The 18,054-nt window shown below is 42.7% G+C and overlaps 1 protein-coding gene across 3 annotated transcripts in view; it reads right to left on the bottom strand.

The window, feature by feature from the left end:
- Window positions 1-18,054, bottom strand: part of LOC121271356 (CD209 antigen-like protein C) — a 58,668-nt gene that overhangs the window by 20,155 nt on the left and 20,459 nt on the right. For all 3 annotated transcript variants that reach the window (XM_041177310.1, XM_041177309.1, XM_041177311.1), the window contains exon 4: window positions 2,833-2,984. In XM_041177310.1, coding sequence (XP_041033244.1) covers window positions 2,833-2,984 — 152 coding nt within the window. The remainder of the gene's footprint in view (window positions 1-2,832; window positions 2,985-18,054) is intronic.

The raw sequence follows: 18,054 nt of genomic DNA, 5'->3' as shown, positions 1-18,054 counted from the left end.
ATTGGATTTGATTTCAAGCATTAGTTGTTGAAAGAGATACCATCTGCACTGAGGGACTACTGTTTGGGAAGCCATTGTCTAGGCAGACCCATTGACTCCACTAGCAAGTTGAGCTCATCAGATGCAATTGACATTCTTATGGTTCCCTTTGAAGTGTGTCTGGACAGTCCCAGGTGTGATATGAGTTTGTTAGCAGCTTTCTGGGTGTAACACATTCTGATGTACAAGTTTCCTGGTCTTTTGTAATTCAAGTGGTCTGTACAATGAGGTGTGAGATTCCAGAAGCTGATCAAAGAATTAATTTGTTCTTGTAACTTCTGAGGGTAGCTCCCGGTCATGGTCGTGTGACTTTTAGCAGCCACCCTTTTAGTTCAGCAGGAAACCATTTTTTAAAGGTAACGGTAAGGTTAAAGTATTGAATATATGGTGTTAGAGATCTTCTCATGCCGTAGGAGCCCAACACTCAGAAGATCAGTAAGAAAAATCTGCATGCTTTGAAGTTAGGAATAACAACAGTCAGAAAACATTGGGGGTAGTTTATAGATCCCCAACAGTACTGTAGGAAAGAGCATTAAGCAAAAACTAATTGTCTCTTGTAACAAAGTCAGTGTATTAATCATGGGAGATTTTAAACTTCGTATAGATTGAACAAATCAAATTGATCAAATAAAGCTTGCAAGATGAGTTCATAAAATGCTTTTGTGACAATTTCCAGGAACAATACATTGTGGAACCAACTAGGGATAAAGCAATTTTAGATCTAATATTGTGCAATAAGACAGGTTTAATGAGTAAAAGATCCTCTGATTCAAAGTGATTATAACACAATTGAATTCCATATTAAGTTTGAGAGTGATGTACTCCAAACAGGAATCTTAAACTTAAAAGAAATCCAATTGCATAGATATGAGGGTAAAACTGAACATGGGCAGGGGTGGGGAGGGGGTGGTGGTGGTGAGCATTGGCGGGGCTGGGGGTGCAGGGGTGGGAGGTTGTTGGCCAGAAACTGCAAAGGGCAACCAAAAAATTGATAAAAAGGAAAATAATTAAACGGAATAGGTCCGTTGTTCATTAGATATACAGCCAGGGCAAATTATTATGGAGGTCTGAGTAAATGGCAGAGGTGTTGAACAAATATCTTGCACCTATCTGCACAATAGAAGACACAAATCACATACCAAAAAGAGGGGAGGGAACCTAGAGATTAATAAGAATGAGAAGCTTTATTAATTAATAACAGCAGAGAAAAAGTATTGGAGAAACTTAAAGAACTAATAACTGACAGATTCTCAGAACGCGATAGCCTACATTCTAGGCTTCTAAAATGGGTAGCTGTAGAGAGAGTGGATTTTCCAAACTTCCCTAGATTTTAGAATGGTCCCAGTGGATTGGAAGTTAGCAAATTTAACACCTCTATCAAGAAAGGAGGGAAAAGAGAAAACAGGGAACTACGGGCTAGTTAGCCTGACATCAGTCATTGGGAAAATCTATTACTAAGGAAGTCTTAACAATGCATATAGAAAATCATAATAGGATCAGATAGTCAATGTGGTTTTAGGAAAATCATGTTTGACAATTTATTAGAGCGCTTTGAGGGTGTCACTAGTAGAGTAGATAAAATGAATTAGATGTAGTATACTCAGAGTTGCAAAAGGCACGCGATAAGGTGACATACAAAAGGCAAGATAAGGGCTCAGGAAGTTGGAGGTAATATATTAGCATGGATAGAGGATTCTTTCATAGACAGGAAGCAGAGAGTTAGGATAAACAGGGCATTTTCAAGTTAGAAGGCTATAACTAGTGTAATATTGCAAGGATCAGTGCTGGGCCCTCAGCTCTTTGCAATCTATATTTATGATTTAGACACAGAAACTCTAGGTAATGTATCTAATTTTGCTGATGATACAAAGCTAGCTGTGAATGTAGGCTGTGGGGAGGACACAAAGAGGCCTCAAGGAAATATAGACAGGTAGGTGATTGGGCATCAAGGTAGAAGATGAAGTATAATGTGGGGAAGTATGAGGTTATTCACTTTGGTAGTAAGAATAGAAAAGCAGAATAGTTTTGAAAAGGTATGATACTTCCTAAATGTTGATGTTCAGAGAGAATTGAGTGTACTCGTACAAGGAGCACAAAGTAAACATGCATGTACTGCAAGCAATTAGGAAGATAAATGTCATCTTAGACTTTATTTCACAAGGATCAGAGTATAAGAATAAGGAAGTCTTGCTACAATTGTATAAGACTTTGGTGAGACCATATCTGGAGTACTGTGCACAGTGCAGTCTCCATATTTAAGGAAGGTCAGACTGGCATTGGTGGTGGTACAGTGAAGCTTCATTAGATTGGTTCCTAGGATGACAAGATTATCCTTTGATGGGAGGTGAAATAAATTGGGCCTATGAAAGGTGCTGTCTTTGAACCATAGAAGGAGCTTGACAGGATAGACAGAGGTTGTTTCCCTGGCTGGGGAATCTAGAATATTAGAGTACAGTCTCAGGATAAGGGACAGAACATTTAGGACTAAGATGAGAAATTTCTTCACTGAGAAGACTGAATATTTGGAATGATTTACCTCATAGGGTTGTGGACTTTTCTTCCTTGCTGGGATAGACAGATTTTGGATCTCTCAGGGAATTGAGGGATGTTCGGGAGCAAGCAGGATAGTGAAGTTAAGGCTGATGATCAGCCATGATCATTTTGAATGGTGGGCCAGGCTTAGGGACTACATTGTCTAATCCTGCCCCTATTTCTTGTGTTCTTATGTCCCTGCCCTTCTGGTTCTGAACATGCTGCAAAGTTAACAGCTGTTGGTGCATTTGAAAATCCTACCTGTTCCTCAGCTTTGTTAATGACAACAAGATTGGCGTCCATTGATGCACAGGCTTTCTGGGCATCTATCCAGTTTTTTTTGTTTGTTGAAATGTAATAACAGTGTTGCTGGAACTGCTTCCACTGGTCAGGACATTGGAAGCGAAGTGCATCTGTGAAGATATTTAAATAAATGTTAGAGCCAGCAGGTATACTCCAGTATCTTTCAAATAAATCTCCTAATTCACCGAGATGTTACCCAACATTGTATAGCTGCTGTTTAAAGACGATCAAGTGTCTTGCCCCAGGGCAGGTTCAATTCGGAGTTTCACTCTCCAGGCCTTTATAATTGGATTTCAATTGAATCAGACACAATCATGTTGCAGCACACACTGTGTCTGGGAAATCAGTCCATCCACCCCAATGTTTTGTTACCAGTGAACTGCAGGCCCTACTCACAGTCCCAGAGGCAACTTGTCAGTCTCAGGAAGCACCAAGATCAGCCAAACAGCAGAGGTCATTCAGAGAATCAGGAGAGAGCAGGCTGTCGGGGAAAGAGATGCAATTAGGGGAAACAGTGGTGAGGAGGATAGTTAGTGGGAAATATAGAGGCATTGGATGAAGGGGTGGGAGGCGCACAGGCAGGGAGGCAGTAAGGGATGGGTGAGAGGCAGTAGGGATTGGGGGGGAAGAGCAATGGTTAGGCAATCACTGATATCTTGCGCAAAATTGCCAGGTCCCCTATTTGCAAATGTAAATTTCAAGTATCACATATACATCCTAGATGCCTTTGGGGGAATATTTAACAATGTTGGGGCCAATGTAGAATGAACATGCTAACCAACCACCTTTTGAGGCACTTGCACAATAGGCTCAGCATGATCCAATTTCTTGGTCTAAATCTTTTGAGCTTCCCCTTAGGAAGGAATAGCTGAGGTGTTTCTTATTTTCTTTCAGCCCAGTTTGTACTGTCAACCCAGCATTGAAAATCCAGATTTTGGTCTCCACTCAGTGGGAGTGTCTGGAGTCCGGTTTGAACCCAGCTCCTTTTGACCCTGAAGGAGGATTGCTACTACTTTCAACCTCAAGCGTTAAAAGCCCTCCATCTAACGTGCATCTTCAGCATCACTTTCTTAAAGGGCTCACAGTTTTTAAAGGTTCCACAGCTACTTCTCCTGGTGTTCAGCATACAGTTAGCCTTGGGTAATACCTTCATTATGTCGTTACATGATTCTAAGGATTACCTGGTGCTGCTCCCGGCACACTCTTCTTCACTGCCCACTAAACCAGAGCTGGACTCCTGGCTTCATGATGACGGATGAATATGGGATGTTATGGGCCATGACCTTGCATTCTATGGTGATCTACAATTCTGTGATTGCTAGTGATCCACCGCACCTCATGAATACCTAGTTTTTACTGCCAGATTTACCCTTTGTCCCATTTAGCAGAGTGGCAATATCATACAATATGATGGCTGGTGACCTCTCTGGAGATGGGACTTTGTTTTCTCAAGAACTGTACTGTGTTTCACTCTTGCGTTGTTACAGTTGACAGAGAAGAAAATGATGAATATAGTGAAAATGAGGTCAGATTGATTCTGTTTTCACGATAGTTTCCTCAGCTGTTGCAAGTCTGTTCTAGCAGCTCTGTCAATCAGAATGTGATGAGCTCAGTCACTACCCATACTATTGAGTGAGGCTGGGTAGTGGGCATTGAAATCCCCGCCTGTGCACTTGGTTTCCTCAGTCCTTTCTTCCAGTCCTGTCCAACATGGAGGAATGCTGATTCATCACTTGAAGGGAAAATGTTAAGTGTAACAGTGGGAGATGCTCTTGCCCTCTCTTGAGCTAAAATCATGAGACTTTTTGGGGTCTGGGGCTAATGTTGAGGAGCCCCGGGTCCATTCTCACCAAACTGTATACCCCTAATTCCACTTCAGGTTTGCCAGTCCTGTTGGTGAGCGAAAGTGATCAAGAATCTAGATCCCACATGTAGGTGAAGAGGACTCTGCAGGTTTAATTTGGCTGACATTTTGCACTGATACCTAAATGCCATTCGGTACTTTTCTTCTTGTTTCTAAATTGTAATTTTATAACTGAATGTCTTGCTAATCAACGTCAGAAATCATTCAGAATGTTTGTGGACTGAGGCCTGATCAGTTACAGGGTGACAGGTTCCAGTTGCCGCAGTGATTCATTGGTACCAGCCTGTCCACATAATTTAACCCTTTAAACCCAGTTAAACCTCTTCTTAGTTGTATCCAACTGCAAATAAATAGAGTGGTCAATTTTAACTGAGGGTGTGTTAGGGTTGGGTGGGGCACAAGCTGAGAGGTCCAGACATCTCATTTAAATTATCCAGGATAGTGCCTCGGCCAAAATTGAACAGATCTGATCTCCATATTACAAAAGGATATAGTTGCACTGAGAATGTGAGAGAACAATTCATAGGGATGATATCAGAACTGAGGAGTTATTCCTATCAGGGAACACTAAACAAGTTGGGGCCCTTTTCTCCAGAAAAGAGGTATTTGAGAAGTGACCCTTAGGTATCTTTAAAATTATGAAACTATTTGATAGCATAGACTGAGGGAAGATGAGCTGGAGGTGGGTAACAGAAGTCAGGAAAGTTCCCAGCTTGATCTGCCTGCCTCCATGCCAAAGTATGTCCTCAAACAACCCTTATGGCCCTCATGCCTCCCTTGCCAAGGTATGTCCCAAAAAACCCTTATACGAACATACATATGAACATACAAATTACAAACAGGAGTCGGCCACTTGGCCCCTTGAGCCTGCTCCACCATTAAATAAGATCATGGCTGATTGGATTGTAACCTCACTCCACATTCCTGCCTACCCCAATAATCTTTCACCCCCTGGTTAATCAAGAATCTATCTAGTCCTGCCTTAAAAATATTCAAAGACACTGCTTCCATTCCCTTTTGAAGAAGAGAGATCCAGAGATTCACTACCCTCAGAAAAAAATTCTCATCTGCCTTAAGTGAGCAACTCCTTATTTTTAAACAATGACCCCTAGTTCTAGATTCTCCCACAAGAGGAAACATCCTCTCAATATCCACCCTGTCAAAACTCCTCAGGATCTTAAAAGTTTTGATTAAGTACTCTCTTGTTCTTCTAAATTCCAGTGGATGCAAGCCTAACCTGTCCAACTTTTCCCCGTAAGACAACCTGCCTATTCCTGGCATTAGCTTAGTAAGCCTTCTCTGAACTGCTTCTAAGGCATTTACATCTTTTCCCAGCTGCACTTTCTATAGGACCAACGCTTACTTTGTTACCTCTTTTCTTATTTAAATATCTATTGAAACTCTTACTATTCATCTTTATATTACTAGCTAGCTTTCTCTCGTACTCTAATTTTTCCCTCCTTATTAATCCTTTTGCTATTCTTTCCAATCTTCTGACTGCCACCTGTGTTTATGTAATTATATGCTTTTTCTTTATATTTGATACTGTCTTTAACTTTTTTAGTTAACCGCGGATGGTGGGCCCTCCCCTTGGAATTTTTCTTTCTCATTGGAATGTATATATTTTGTGTATTCTGAAATATCCCTTTAAATGTCTACCACTGAACTTCTATTGACATATCCCTTAACCTCATTTTCCAGTTCACTTTAGCTAGCTCTGCTTTCATGCTCTCAGAATTGCCCTTATTTAAGTTTAAAATACTAGTCAAAAACAGAATTACCTGGAAAAACTCAGCAGGTCTGGCAGCATCGGCGGAGAAGAAAAGAGTTGACGTTTCGAGTCCTCATGACCCTTCGACAGAACTGTCGAAGGGTCATGAGGACTCGAAACGTCAACTCTTTTCTTCTCCGCCGATGCTGCCAGACCTGCTGAGTTTTTCCAGGTAATTCTGTTTTTGTTTTGGATTTCCAGCATCCGCAGTGTTTTTGTTTTTATCTCTGTGTTTAAAATACTAGTCTTTGACACACTCATTTCTCCCTCAGAATGAATGTAAAATTCGATCATATTATGATCGTTGCTATCTAGTGGTGTCTTCACAATCAGTTAGATCTATCCCGTTGCCCAATACCAGGTCTAGTATAGCCTGCTCTCTGGTTGGCTCCAGAATATGATGTTCCAAGTAACTATTCCAAAAACTTTCTATGAGCTCCTCATCTACGCTACCTTTGCCTATCTAATTTTTCCAGTCTGTATGTAGATTAAAATCCCCATAATTATTGCTGTACCTTTCTGACAAGCTCCCATTATCTCTTCTTTTATACTCTTCCCTACCATGTAGTTACAATTAGGAATCCTGTACACCATTCCCACAAGTGACTTCATGCCTTTATCATTTCTCATCTCAACCCAAATTGCTTCTACACCTGTTTTCCTGAACTTAAGTCATCCCTCTCTAATATGCTAATACCATTATTAGTTAACAGAGCCACCCCTCCATCTTTTCTTAACTTCATGTCCTTCCTAAATGTCACATTCCCTTCAATATTCAGGTTCCAATAGCCATGTCTCTGTAACGACTATCAGGCCAAACTTATTCATTTCTATTTGAGCTATCAGTTCATCTGTTTTGTTTAAAATGCCAAATGTGTTTAGATACAAAGCCTTTAGTTTTGTTCTTTTGTTATTTTTGTGGCATCTAGCCTTACTCTTGCTGATTTACTCTTAGATTTGTACTCTTTGCTCCTTCCTTTCACAGTCTGTTTATCATTTCCCATATTAGTACCTTTCTCTCTTGCATTGTCTTTACTCTTTGGTTTACCACATCTTCCCAAATTTGATCCCTTGCCCCACTATTCAGTTTAAAACCCTCCCTACTTCCCTAGTTATGTGGCTCGCAAAGATACCAGCCCTAGCACAGTTCAGGTATAGAACATTCTAATGGTAAAATCCCACTTTCCCCAATACTGGTGCCAGTGCCCCACAATCTCCCAGACTAGTCTTTGAGACATGCATTCATTTCTCTAATCTTATTTGTCCTATGCCAATTTGCACATGGCTCAGGTAATATTCCAGAAATTATTACCTTTGAGATTCTGCTAAATTTGGTGCCTAGCTCCTCACACTGACTATGCAGAGCCTCCTTCCTCATCCTGCCTATGTCATTGATACCTACATGGGCCACAATCACTGGATCCTCTCCATCCCACTACAAGTTCCTCCCTAGCCCTGAGCAGATGCCCCGAACCCTGGCACTGGGCATGCAACACAGCCATTTGGACTCTCGCTCTTTGTTACAGAGAACAGTGTCAATCCCCTCATTATACTGTTCCCTACTATTACTAGGTTCCTTTTTTCCTGCTCCCACCTATACCATGGTGCCATGGTCAATTTGCACATCTACCCTGCAGCCCCTGCTCTCATCCAAACAAGCTGAGAGAACCTCAAGCCCGTTGAACAATTGCAGAGGCTCACACTCCTGCACTCCAGCCCTCTGGATCCTCTTACCTACCTCACTTGCAGTCACACCCTCCTGGCCACTGACCAAATCAGAAGACCCTATCCTAAGTGGTGTGACTGCCTCCTATTATAAAACATCCAGGTAACTTTCCCCCTCCCTGATGTGCCACAAAGTCTGCAGCAAAGCCTCCAGCTCAATGACTCTGAGCCAAAGTTCCTCAAGCTACAAACACTTTTTACTGCAGGCGTGTTTACCCTGGATCACAATGTTATCCAGGAGCTATCACATGCTGGAACCTTGACATATCTTCTGGTACTGCCATCCTTAATTTGTTTGAAATAATTACTTAATTATATTAATCACTTAGTTATGTTGCTTTCTTATATATTTTAATAACTTTACCACCAATTTATGTACTATCTTAAACCTGAGAGAAAGAATACAACTTAGCCACTTACCAGATGCTCACTGAACAGCTAGCTCATTCCCCTATAGTAGAGCAAGAAACAATTCCTATGGGGTGAGAAAGATAGAAAAAGGAAACCAACACCTCCTTCCCCCGACCGTTCACCAAACTCCCCCTCTGACCAAACTCCAACTGTTCACTCAGTTAGCTTAGCTGCACCCTGTTTGCCGCTCGTGCTGTTTGCCTTGGGGCCCCTCGTCCCATGCCCAACGCCAAGGCATGCTCAAATATTTCAACAAGCGAATGCATTTTGGGGTCTCTGCCAAGGCTCTGTATGTATTCTTGGCTGAGAGCACTGACATCCCTTCAAGTATTAAAACACCTGAACCTCAGAGAAATGGTTGCTTGATTGACAGCTCTGGCTCTCTGATCTGTGCCGTCAATTTCACTATGTTTATTTACACAAGATAAAGAATTCGCAAGTGCTTGTAGATTTTGCTTTTGATAACTTAAAGGGTCTGAATGATTGATACTTTTATTGGACTATAGTAAAAAGGATTTTTCAGAAAGTGGAAAGTTATCAATGCATGGCTGTTCTTTAACATTTTTTTAAAGCATGCTACTGTCACTCTAGGTGTCATTGGTCCTATATAGTAAAGTGGGTGAATAGGCATGGAAATGCCACATCTTGAGATGGGAGTACAAGGGCCATAGTGCGTGGGTGAAGGGAGGGGCATACTTTGTCATGGGAGGCATGAGGAGCCATAGGGATTATTTGGAGGATAACTTGGCATGAAGGGCCATGGGGGTGGGCGCAGGGTACATCTTGGCATGAGGAGGACCTTTTGAATTAACTTTTCAAAAAGTTCCCTTATGTATACCTCTGAGGTGCCATGAACCATGCCTCTTTCAAAAGCTGGCCTGACTTCATAAAAATTGTGGAGGACTAGGAAATGCCTATCCCTGCAATGGAGCTGACTAGGCCAGGAGTGCAAGTTCATGATCCAAATCAGCTTGCACCCTTAAAAGGCACTCCCAAAAATTAGAAACCCCGGGAATAGGGTTGAGAATCCTGGAATCAGCTCTTGGCTACCATTTTTAAAGGGCTCCTGAGCCATCTCAACTTGGTGAAAACTAGCCTGATGTTTCCATTAATGGGAGTGTCCAAATCTTGAGTGCCTAAAATACAGAACTCACTAACGGATAGAGTAGTTGAGGTGAATACCATAGATGCATTTAAGGTGAAATTAGATAAGAACATGAGGGAGAAAGGAATAGAGCATAGGTTGCGAGGGGGAGATGAAGTATATCTGGGAGGAGTCCTGAGTGGAACAAAACACGGCATGGACTAATTGTCCAAAAGAAAATTCAAGAGCCCAACTTGGATAATATCACAACTGAATTTTCCTCAGGTTTATTCACAATGATGTCCATGATTAATTTTTAATTCCTGGTGACTTGAGTGGAATCTGGGAGTGTTGAAAACTCTATGTGAGGTAATGGGGGAGAAGTGGGGGCACACTCTGACATCCTTCCAGTCAGGCAGAATGAAACTAATGTGTGCATCACCTGACCCTGTCTGTATTACTGAATTCTGTCCTTAGCAAGACCCTGGCCAGTGGTGGGCACCCAGCAGTGGGGCCAGAAAGACTAGGCCCTGCTGCAGACCAACAGCACAGTTATTTTCCCAAATGTGTTGCAGGAGGCCACCTCTGGATTACTGCCAGTCTTCAGCATCAACAAGGGCCATTGTGGCAGTGTCACAAAATTCCCACACAGCCACTTAATCGAGCCTGGTAGCCACCGTTCGCTGTCGGGCAAGAATCTGATGCTGGTCACATCCCATATTTGGCAATATCACTCAGAGGTGGGGTTGTGTTAAGGACATCCATGATGCAATATTTTCTAATTTTGCTCCCAGTCTTGCCTCCAAGCCCATTTGCACAGGAATGGAAAAATTCAGCCCCTTGTGCCTGCTGTCCAAAAAGATCCAAAGGTAAGAAAGTGACTGAGCGCATGACACATGACTCTGCCTATATCCTCTGAGGGATCCAGGCATCATCTTTATCCCCCACACAAAATGTGCATTTAAGGGGTATCCACAGAGAAATCTCAGACTCAGGGTGCTGATGCCCACCCTCCCCCTTCAGATCCATGCGATTGCATTGCCTGTTACAGGCAGAGGAGCTCTGTCTTTCCCCCATCTCCCCAACCTTTCCTTTTTATCAGTCAAGGTACTGGAAGTGCCCCAGGGACAGGAGCAAACTTAGAAGCCTTCCCATATCTAAAGCCCAATGAGGTAGTCAAAGCAAATGCTTATATTGGCTTCCATAGCTTGTTTTCCCTGGAACAGTTCACTAGTCTAAAGCCAGAAGCCATAGCTTGAGGGGGGCCATTCCACATCAAGCATAGCTGAACAGGAGTCTTTCACACTCTTATCACCTGCCATAGGTGAATTTGAAGGATTTGCAGGTTGCTAATCAACCTGTTTGGCCTCATTATGAACACACCTCCCATGGCCATCAAGTCGGCACTCTTAAGCGGCAGTCAAACAAAGAGCTTATAGATCAGAGACAGGGAGATTACACACTGCATCATCAGACCTCCCATTCAGGAGCAGAGAAATGAGGGAAGTCATTTATTGATAAGATCACACTAGAGACAAAGGTCTTCTAGAGCCAGTGATAAGTAGCTGTACAATATTATTGATCCACCTGATTCCTGTGTCATTATTCTGATACTTTCCAGTATGAATACTTGAAAGTTAAAGGTCTCTCTGATGGCTATTAAACTTATTCTCCTTCAGCTGTGCAATTTCAGTCCTAAGTTCAGCGAGTGATCTACTTGTCTTCTCTGACATTCCTGCAACTGAAAGAGGAACAAACCTTTGAATCATGTGGCACTGTTTTTCCAAGATCATTATCACCTTTACTCCAGATTTACTTTGAAACTGCAGTGATTCTTCCGATCGCATTATCAATGTTTATACAAAAGTATAGAAATCGTGCAATCAGCTCATGAACATCACATTTCAAAGAATCTTAATAGCAAAAGAGAGAAAGACCAAATTTGTGCTGACTTTTTTTCTGACCTGAAGGGAAAAATACACATCCATCTGCCATTTATTATACTTTCTTCACCAAGAGCAATGGACTTCCAATAGAGCTCAGGATTTCCCTCTTGACAGCATTCAGATTGTGGCCTGAATTAAACAGAGCTATCTTTGCAGCAGATTACTGCATTTGGCATTAAATGCTGCAGTGTTCCTACACGCAGAGTATGTTCTAACTAACCATGAGCAATGCTAAAGGAGGTCAGCTGAATGATATACTAAATGTCTTGCATGAAGTACATCTGCACAAACATCTGATTTGGCTCTTGGGAAATTTCATGTGATCAAAAATGCTTTCCCACTATCCACTTATTTCAGTGATTCATGAAACTGAGTCCCAGAACATTGCTACAGTAGTTCTTCTCTGGGAGCATTAAAGGCCTATCCACCTTCAGCCGTTTCACCAAACCAACCTGACTTGGAGATATCTCATTGTTCCCATTCCTGGGGTTAATGCCCTGGAATTCCCAATTAAACCCCATAGTGGGAAAAAAACATCAGCAGAGGAATGGCTCAATTTAAGGTAAAAACCCATTGGCACTATCTGGATAGCTAGGGATGCGCAATGACAATGACAATGCTCAGCCGCTGCAGAGGCAGTTAAGAATCAATCATGTTTTCGAGGGACTGGATTAATACATCGGCCAGACGAGGTAAGGGTTGCATAATTTCTTCCCTCAAGGACATTGGAGAACCAATTGGGATTTTATGATAGTCTGAAAGCTTCATGGTCACTTACCGATACCAGATTTATTTATACAAAATACAAATTTTTAAACCGCTAAGTGGGATTTGAACTAACATTCTCAGGATAATTTGCCAAGACCTGAGGGTTACTACTCTGTCAGATAACCAATACACATAAGCTCGACCTTATCCTGTGCTGCATCTGTCCAGAACAGCATTGGTAGGAGTGACCATAGTCAGGCCAACACACAAAGCTTCCTGAATTGGAAAAACAACAGATCTTGCAACTCAAAACTGGCATCCATGAGGTGCTGTGGAAAACTTCTGTTTTCCGCCACAATCTGTAACCTCATGGCCCAACATATCCCTCCCCTCTCTTTCACATTAAGCTAGATGACTAACTGTCTTTCAGCGAGGAGTGGACATTACCACAAATAATGGACAGTTGAAGATCTGCAGTTAGTCCACATTGAACTCTGAATGGTGATGGATAAATAATCAACTAAGAGGAGAAATAATCTCCAGGAACATCTCTATCCTATACTTTGGAGAACTCCAACACATGAATACAAAATGTAAAACTGAAGTATTCGGCATCTACCCTGTAGTACCAAATGGGCAACCTCCCAACATCCCCATTAAGTCAGATGCCAGTTTTTAGCTAATTCAATTCATTCCATATGATGTGAAGAAACAGCTGAATGCTCTAGAATATAGGCACTAAAATATATTAGCTGTCGAGCTGAAGACCTGTGCTCCAGAATTTGCTGTACCCCTAGTCAAGCTGTTCTAGTGCAGCTACATCAGTGGCATCTATTAACAACGTATTATTCTAAAAAAGTAGAACAAATCCAATTTGGTCAACCATCAGCCTAACAGCCTGATCTTGATCATCAGAAAAACAACACAGGTTGTCAACAGCAGTGTTGTCAAACATCATTTATTCACCAATGACCTGCTCACCAACGTCCAGCTCAAGTTCTATCAGGAACACACAGCTCCAGAGCACATGACAACCTTAGTTCCAATGGGCACGTAAATGCTGAATTCCAGAATTTAGGTGAGTGACTGCTTTTGACTTCAAGGCAGCACTTTACTGAGTATGGCACCAAGGACCCTGAAAAGAATAACATTTCCAGTCACACCTAGAGATCCAAGACATTCCTGCTAGAGTTCCTCAGGGTACTGTCCTAGGTCCAACTATATTCAGCTGACTTTCCCTTCATCATAAGATCAGTAGCGGGAATGTTTGCTGATGATCGCATAGTGATCAGCTCCACCCACACTCCTGATCACATAATGATGCAATCCATGCCCACATCCACCAATTGCTCAACAATATCCAGGTTTGAGCTGATAAGTAATTGCTCGACAACATTCAGGTATGGGCTGATAAGTGGGAAGTAACATTTGTGCCACACAAGTGCTTGGTAATTGCCTTCTCCAAAAAAAAATTGTAATCCCTGATCTTTGAAATTCAATGGTATTACCATCGCTAAATCCTTCATATTCAGGGAATACACACTCTACTGAGAGAGCTGAGTAAATAAATAGCTAACTGGTTTAATCTGGTTTCTGTAACAGTTCAGTTTAGTATAAATTCAAGAGTCTTTAGTACAGCCTTGTGAACAAGTGCAATTTGGAATTAAGTGCGAAACTGGGAGTTTGGTGAGTGGGGGAGTTTAAAATGCTGATCTTGTTCTTCAAAAATCTAGTCTTGTCTGTAAGTAGGAGCAACTGGAAAATACCATGAGTCAGCTTCTGCCAGTCTTAGGCAGGGAAAGCACTTTATTGAGGGAGCTGAGTAGTTAATTAGCTGATTGCTTTAATCTGGTTTCTGTAATTGCAGTTCAGTTTAGTATAAATTCAGGGATCTTTAGTGGAGCCTTGCAAATGAGTGCAGTTTGGAATGGAGTGTTGTAGTTTGAACAGCTTAGGCTCTGAGTCATTGTACTGGAGGCTGACACATCAGGGAGGGGGAAAGTTAGCTGGATGCTTTGTACCAGGAAGCAGTTACATTCCTGAGGATTGGGTCTTCTGATTTGCTCAGTAGTCAAAGATAGGAGGATGTGAGAGTGAGTGAGACAGGTAAGTAGACTGAGTGCAAGAGCCTCAGACTTTGCAATTGCCCAATGGGTTTGAGGTTCTCTGTTTGTTTGGATGAGTGAGGGCTGCAGGTTGGATGAGCTGACTGACCAAGGCATTGTGGAACAGGAAGCCATTCAAGTAGGATGAGCAAAAATGAATCTAGTGGTAGCAGAGGACAGTACAGTGAGGGTTTAACACTGTTCTCTGCAGCAAAGAGTGAGAGTCCAAATAGCTGTGTTGCCTGCTTGTTGCCAGAACTGAGGTTATCTGCTCAGTGTTGGAGGGGAACTTGTAGTGGGAGGGAGAGGATTCAGTCATTGTGGTCCATGTAGGTACCAATGACACAGCACTAGGAAAGAGGTTCTCATAGCCAGTATGAGATGCTGACACTAAATTAAAAAGCAGAACTTCAAAGGTTATAATCTCTGGATTGTTACCTAAACCACATGCAAACTAGCAAGGGTGCATGAAATTGGAGAGATGAATCTGTGGCTCAAAGACTGGTTTGGGAGAAGTGGGTACTGGTTTGTGGGGCACTGGCACCAATATTGGGGAATGTGGGGGTGGTAATGTTGGGAAGGTCTACACCTGAATCATGCTGGGAGCAGTGTTCTAGCAAGCTGATAACTAAAGAAGCAGAGGGCTTTAAACTAAATAGTGGGGGGCAAGGGATCAAATTTTGGAAGCTGTGTTAATCAGAGTACAGACAAGACAAGAGTGAAAGGAATTAATGTGGGAAACAATAAACAGACTATGACAGGAAGGGACAGAGTAAAAATCTAAGTCTAAATCAGCAAATAATGCTAGAGGTTACAAAAACAATGAAAGGAAAAAAGTAAAGGTTCTGTTTCTGAATGCATGAAGCAGTCGAAATAAAACCAATGAACTGATAATGCTAATAGAAATAAATATGATCTAATAGCCATTAGAGACATGGCTGCAGGATGACAGATTGGGACTTGAATATTTATGGGTATGGGATATTTAGGAAAGACTGGAAGCTAGGAAAAGGTAGAGGGGTGGCTCTGTTAATTAATGATGGTGTTAGCATAGTAGAGGGGGCTGACCTAAGTTCAGGATGAAGTGGTTTGGGTAGAGATGAGAAATGATAAAGAGAATCATTATCTAAATGGTGAGAGGCTGCAGAGGGATCTAGATATCTGAAGGCATGAATCACAAAAGGTTAGTATGCATGTACAGTAAGTAATTAGCAAAGCTAATAGAGTGTTAGCATTTATTGCAAGGGGAATTGAATATAAAAGTAGGGAAGTTATGGCCAGAATTTTTCCATTGGCGATTTGGGGGGTGGGGCCCGCTCGCCAACAGGAAAATGACACGGGGTGATGTCGGGAGGAATTGGGAGAAATCAGCTGGCCGCCCGCCGACCTGTCAGTGGCCAATTGAGGCCATTGACAGGATAACTAAAGGCCCACTCTGTCCAACCTTATGGCAGACGGGCAGGTCAGGAGTCCCGGCAGGCAATAGAAAAAACATGAAACCTCATCCACTGGCCTGTTTAAAAAAAACCTTTAATAAAATGTATGTAATATTTATTAACCTGTCTCTTCTCATGTGACATTGTCTTAAAAATATTCAAAGACCCTGCTTCTACTGCCTTTTGAGGAAGAGACTCAACCCTCAGTGAAAAAATTCCTCCTCATTTGTCTTAAATGGGTGACCCCTTATTTTTAAAACACTGACCCACATAAGTTAATAATTTTTTTATTTTTCTATTTTTTAAGTTTATAAACCTTTCAGCCTCTCCCTGAGATAGCACTTAGTCTCAGGGTGCAGTGCGCTCTTTCACGCGCATGCTCGAAAGTGCACACTTTGACAGTTGGGTAATCCCCACCCCTTGCACAGGAAGCGCTATGCGCTTCCTGTCGGGCAGCCAGCTGTGCTGGCTTTAATTGGCTCGCCCACTTAAAATGGTGGTGTGGCCCATTTCGGTGGTGGAGTTCAACTGCCCGCCCGCGGCTGAGCCAGTGGGGCCCGTCTGCCCATCAAGGGCTAAATTCTGCCTTATGCTTCAGTTATACAGGGCATTGGTGAGAACACACCTGGAGTACTATGTACAGCATTGATCTCCTTATTTGAGGAAGGATGTAAATGCACTGGAGACAATTCATTTAAAGTTTATAATAATATCTGGAATGGGCAGGTTGCCTTATGAATTAAGGTTATACAGGCTAGGCTGCTGGAATTTAGAAGAGTAAGAAGTGACTTGATTGAAACATTTAAGATCCTGAGGGGTCTTGACAAGGTGGATGTGAAGAGGATTTTTCTTGTGGGAGAATCCTGAAATGGGGGTCAGTGTTTTAAAAATAAGGGGTCGCCCATTTAAGATAAATGAGGAATTTTTTCACTCAGAGGGTTGAGTCTTTGGAACTCAGTGGAAGCAGGGTCTTTGAATATTTTTAAGGCAGAGCTGGTTAAGCAAGGGGCTGGTAGATTTTTTGTGGGTAGGTGGGAATGTGGAGTCGAGGTTACGACCAGATCAGCCATGATCATATGAAATGATGAAGCAGACTCTAGGGTCTGAGTGGCCTACCATTGCTCTGAATTTGTATGTTTGTATGTGTCTTAATCAACATCTGGGGTCACCATTGACCAGAAATGTAAATACTGTGGCTACTAGAGCAGGTCAGAGACTGGGCGGAATTGTGCCTCATTTGCACCAAGTGCAGTAGCAGCTGAGAAAAAGGACATTTTACCAACCCGTTGCAATGGTGGATTTTCATGCCATATTGTCCCAATCCCACCAGGAAACACGCCAATTCGCTGGCAGCAGGCTCTCATACGCCCATCACACCATCACTTCGCTGCTTCATCATGCCGGGGGCCATATTTAAGGTGCAGCTGTGTGCACACTTCTCAGTGCTTCCAGCCCATGGCTGCTGAAAGAAGACACAGACCTGAAAGGCAAAAAGCCCTTCCTCAAGCCTGCCGTGATGTCCTTTACCCCCTTCCCCCCACCTCCCACCTGTGGCCGCAGGATGGGCAGCAACATTACTAATTCAGCATTGGAGGTAGCAGCGGTGGTCAGTGCCAATGTCCTTCAAAAGAGGACAGCCACCCAGTGCCACAACAGGTGAATAGTCTCATTTGTTCCACCAGGGTAAGTCACTCTTCTCATTACTCTCAACACTCACCCTCAAACCCATCACAGAGGGATCCACACTTCATGGGACAACACCAACTCTCTTACACCCTTGTATCTGTCTCGGGCTCATATCCTCTGGAACTTGCATCCTCATCCTGTCTGTCTCTGCTCACCACACAAACATTCTGTGCAGCGCCATGTATCCTGCTCACACTCTCTCTCCATCTTCTCTTCATGCAGGCGAAGCTGGCTCACAACAGCATAGAGACGTCTCAGACTGGGGGTGGAGTGGCCCACATTAGGCCCCTCACTCACTTTGAGGAGTGTGCCATTGTGCTGACTGATGATGTGGACCCTGCCTGCAGCCATGGTGAGGATGGCAGTGAACACCCTCATGGGGATCATGCACCTCATCATCCCTCCCTCAACCCAACTGAGAGCTCTCCCTCCTGCTTTTGACTC

Source organism: Carcharodon carcharias, chromosome 30 (genome assembly GCF_017639515.1).
Source record: "Carcharodon carcharias isolate sCarCar2 chromosome 30, sCarCar2.pri, whole genome shotgun sequence".
NCBI lineage: Eukaryota > Metazoa > Chordata > Chondrichthyes > Lamniformes > Lamnidae > Carcharodon > Carcharodon carcharias.
Note: the sequence above shows the minus strand (reverse complement) of the source record. Positions and strands in the feature narration are given on the sequence as shown.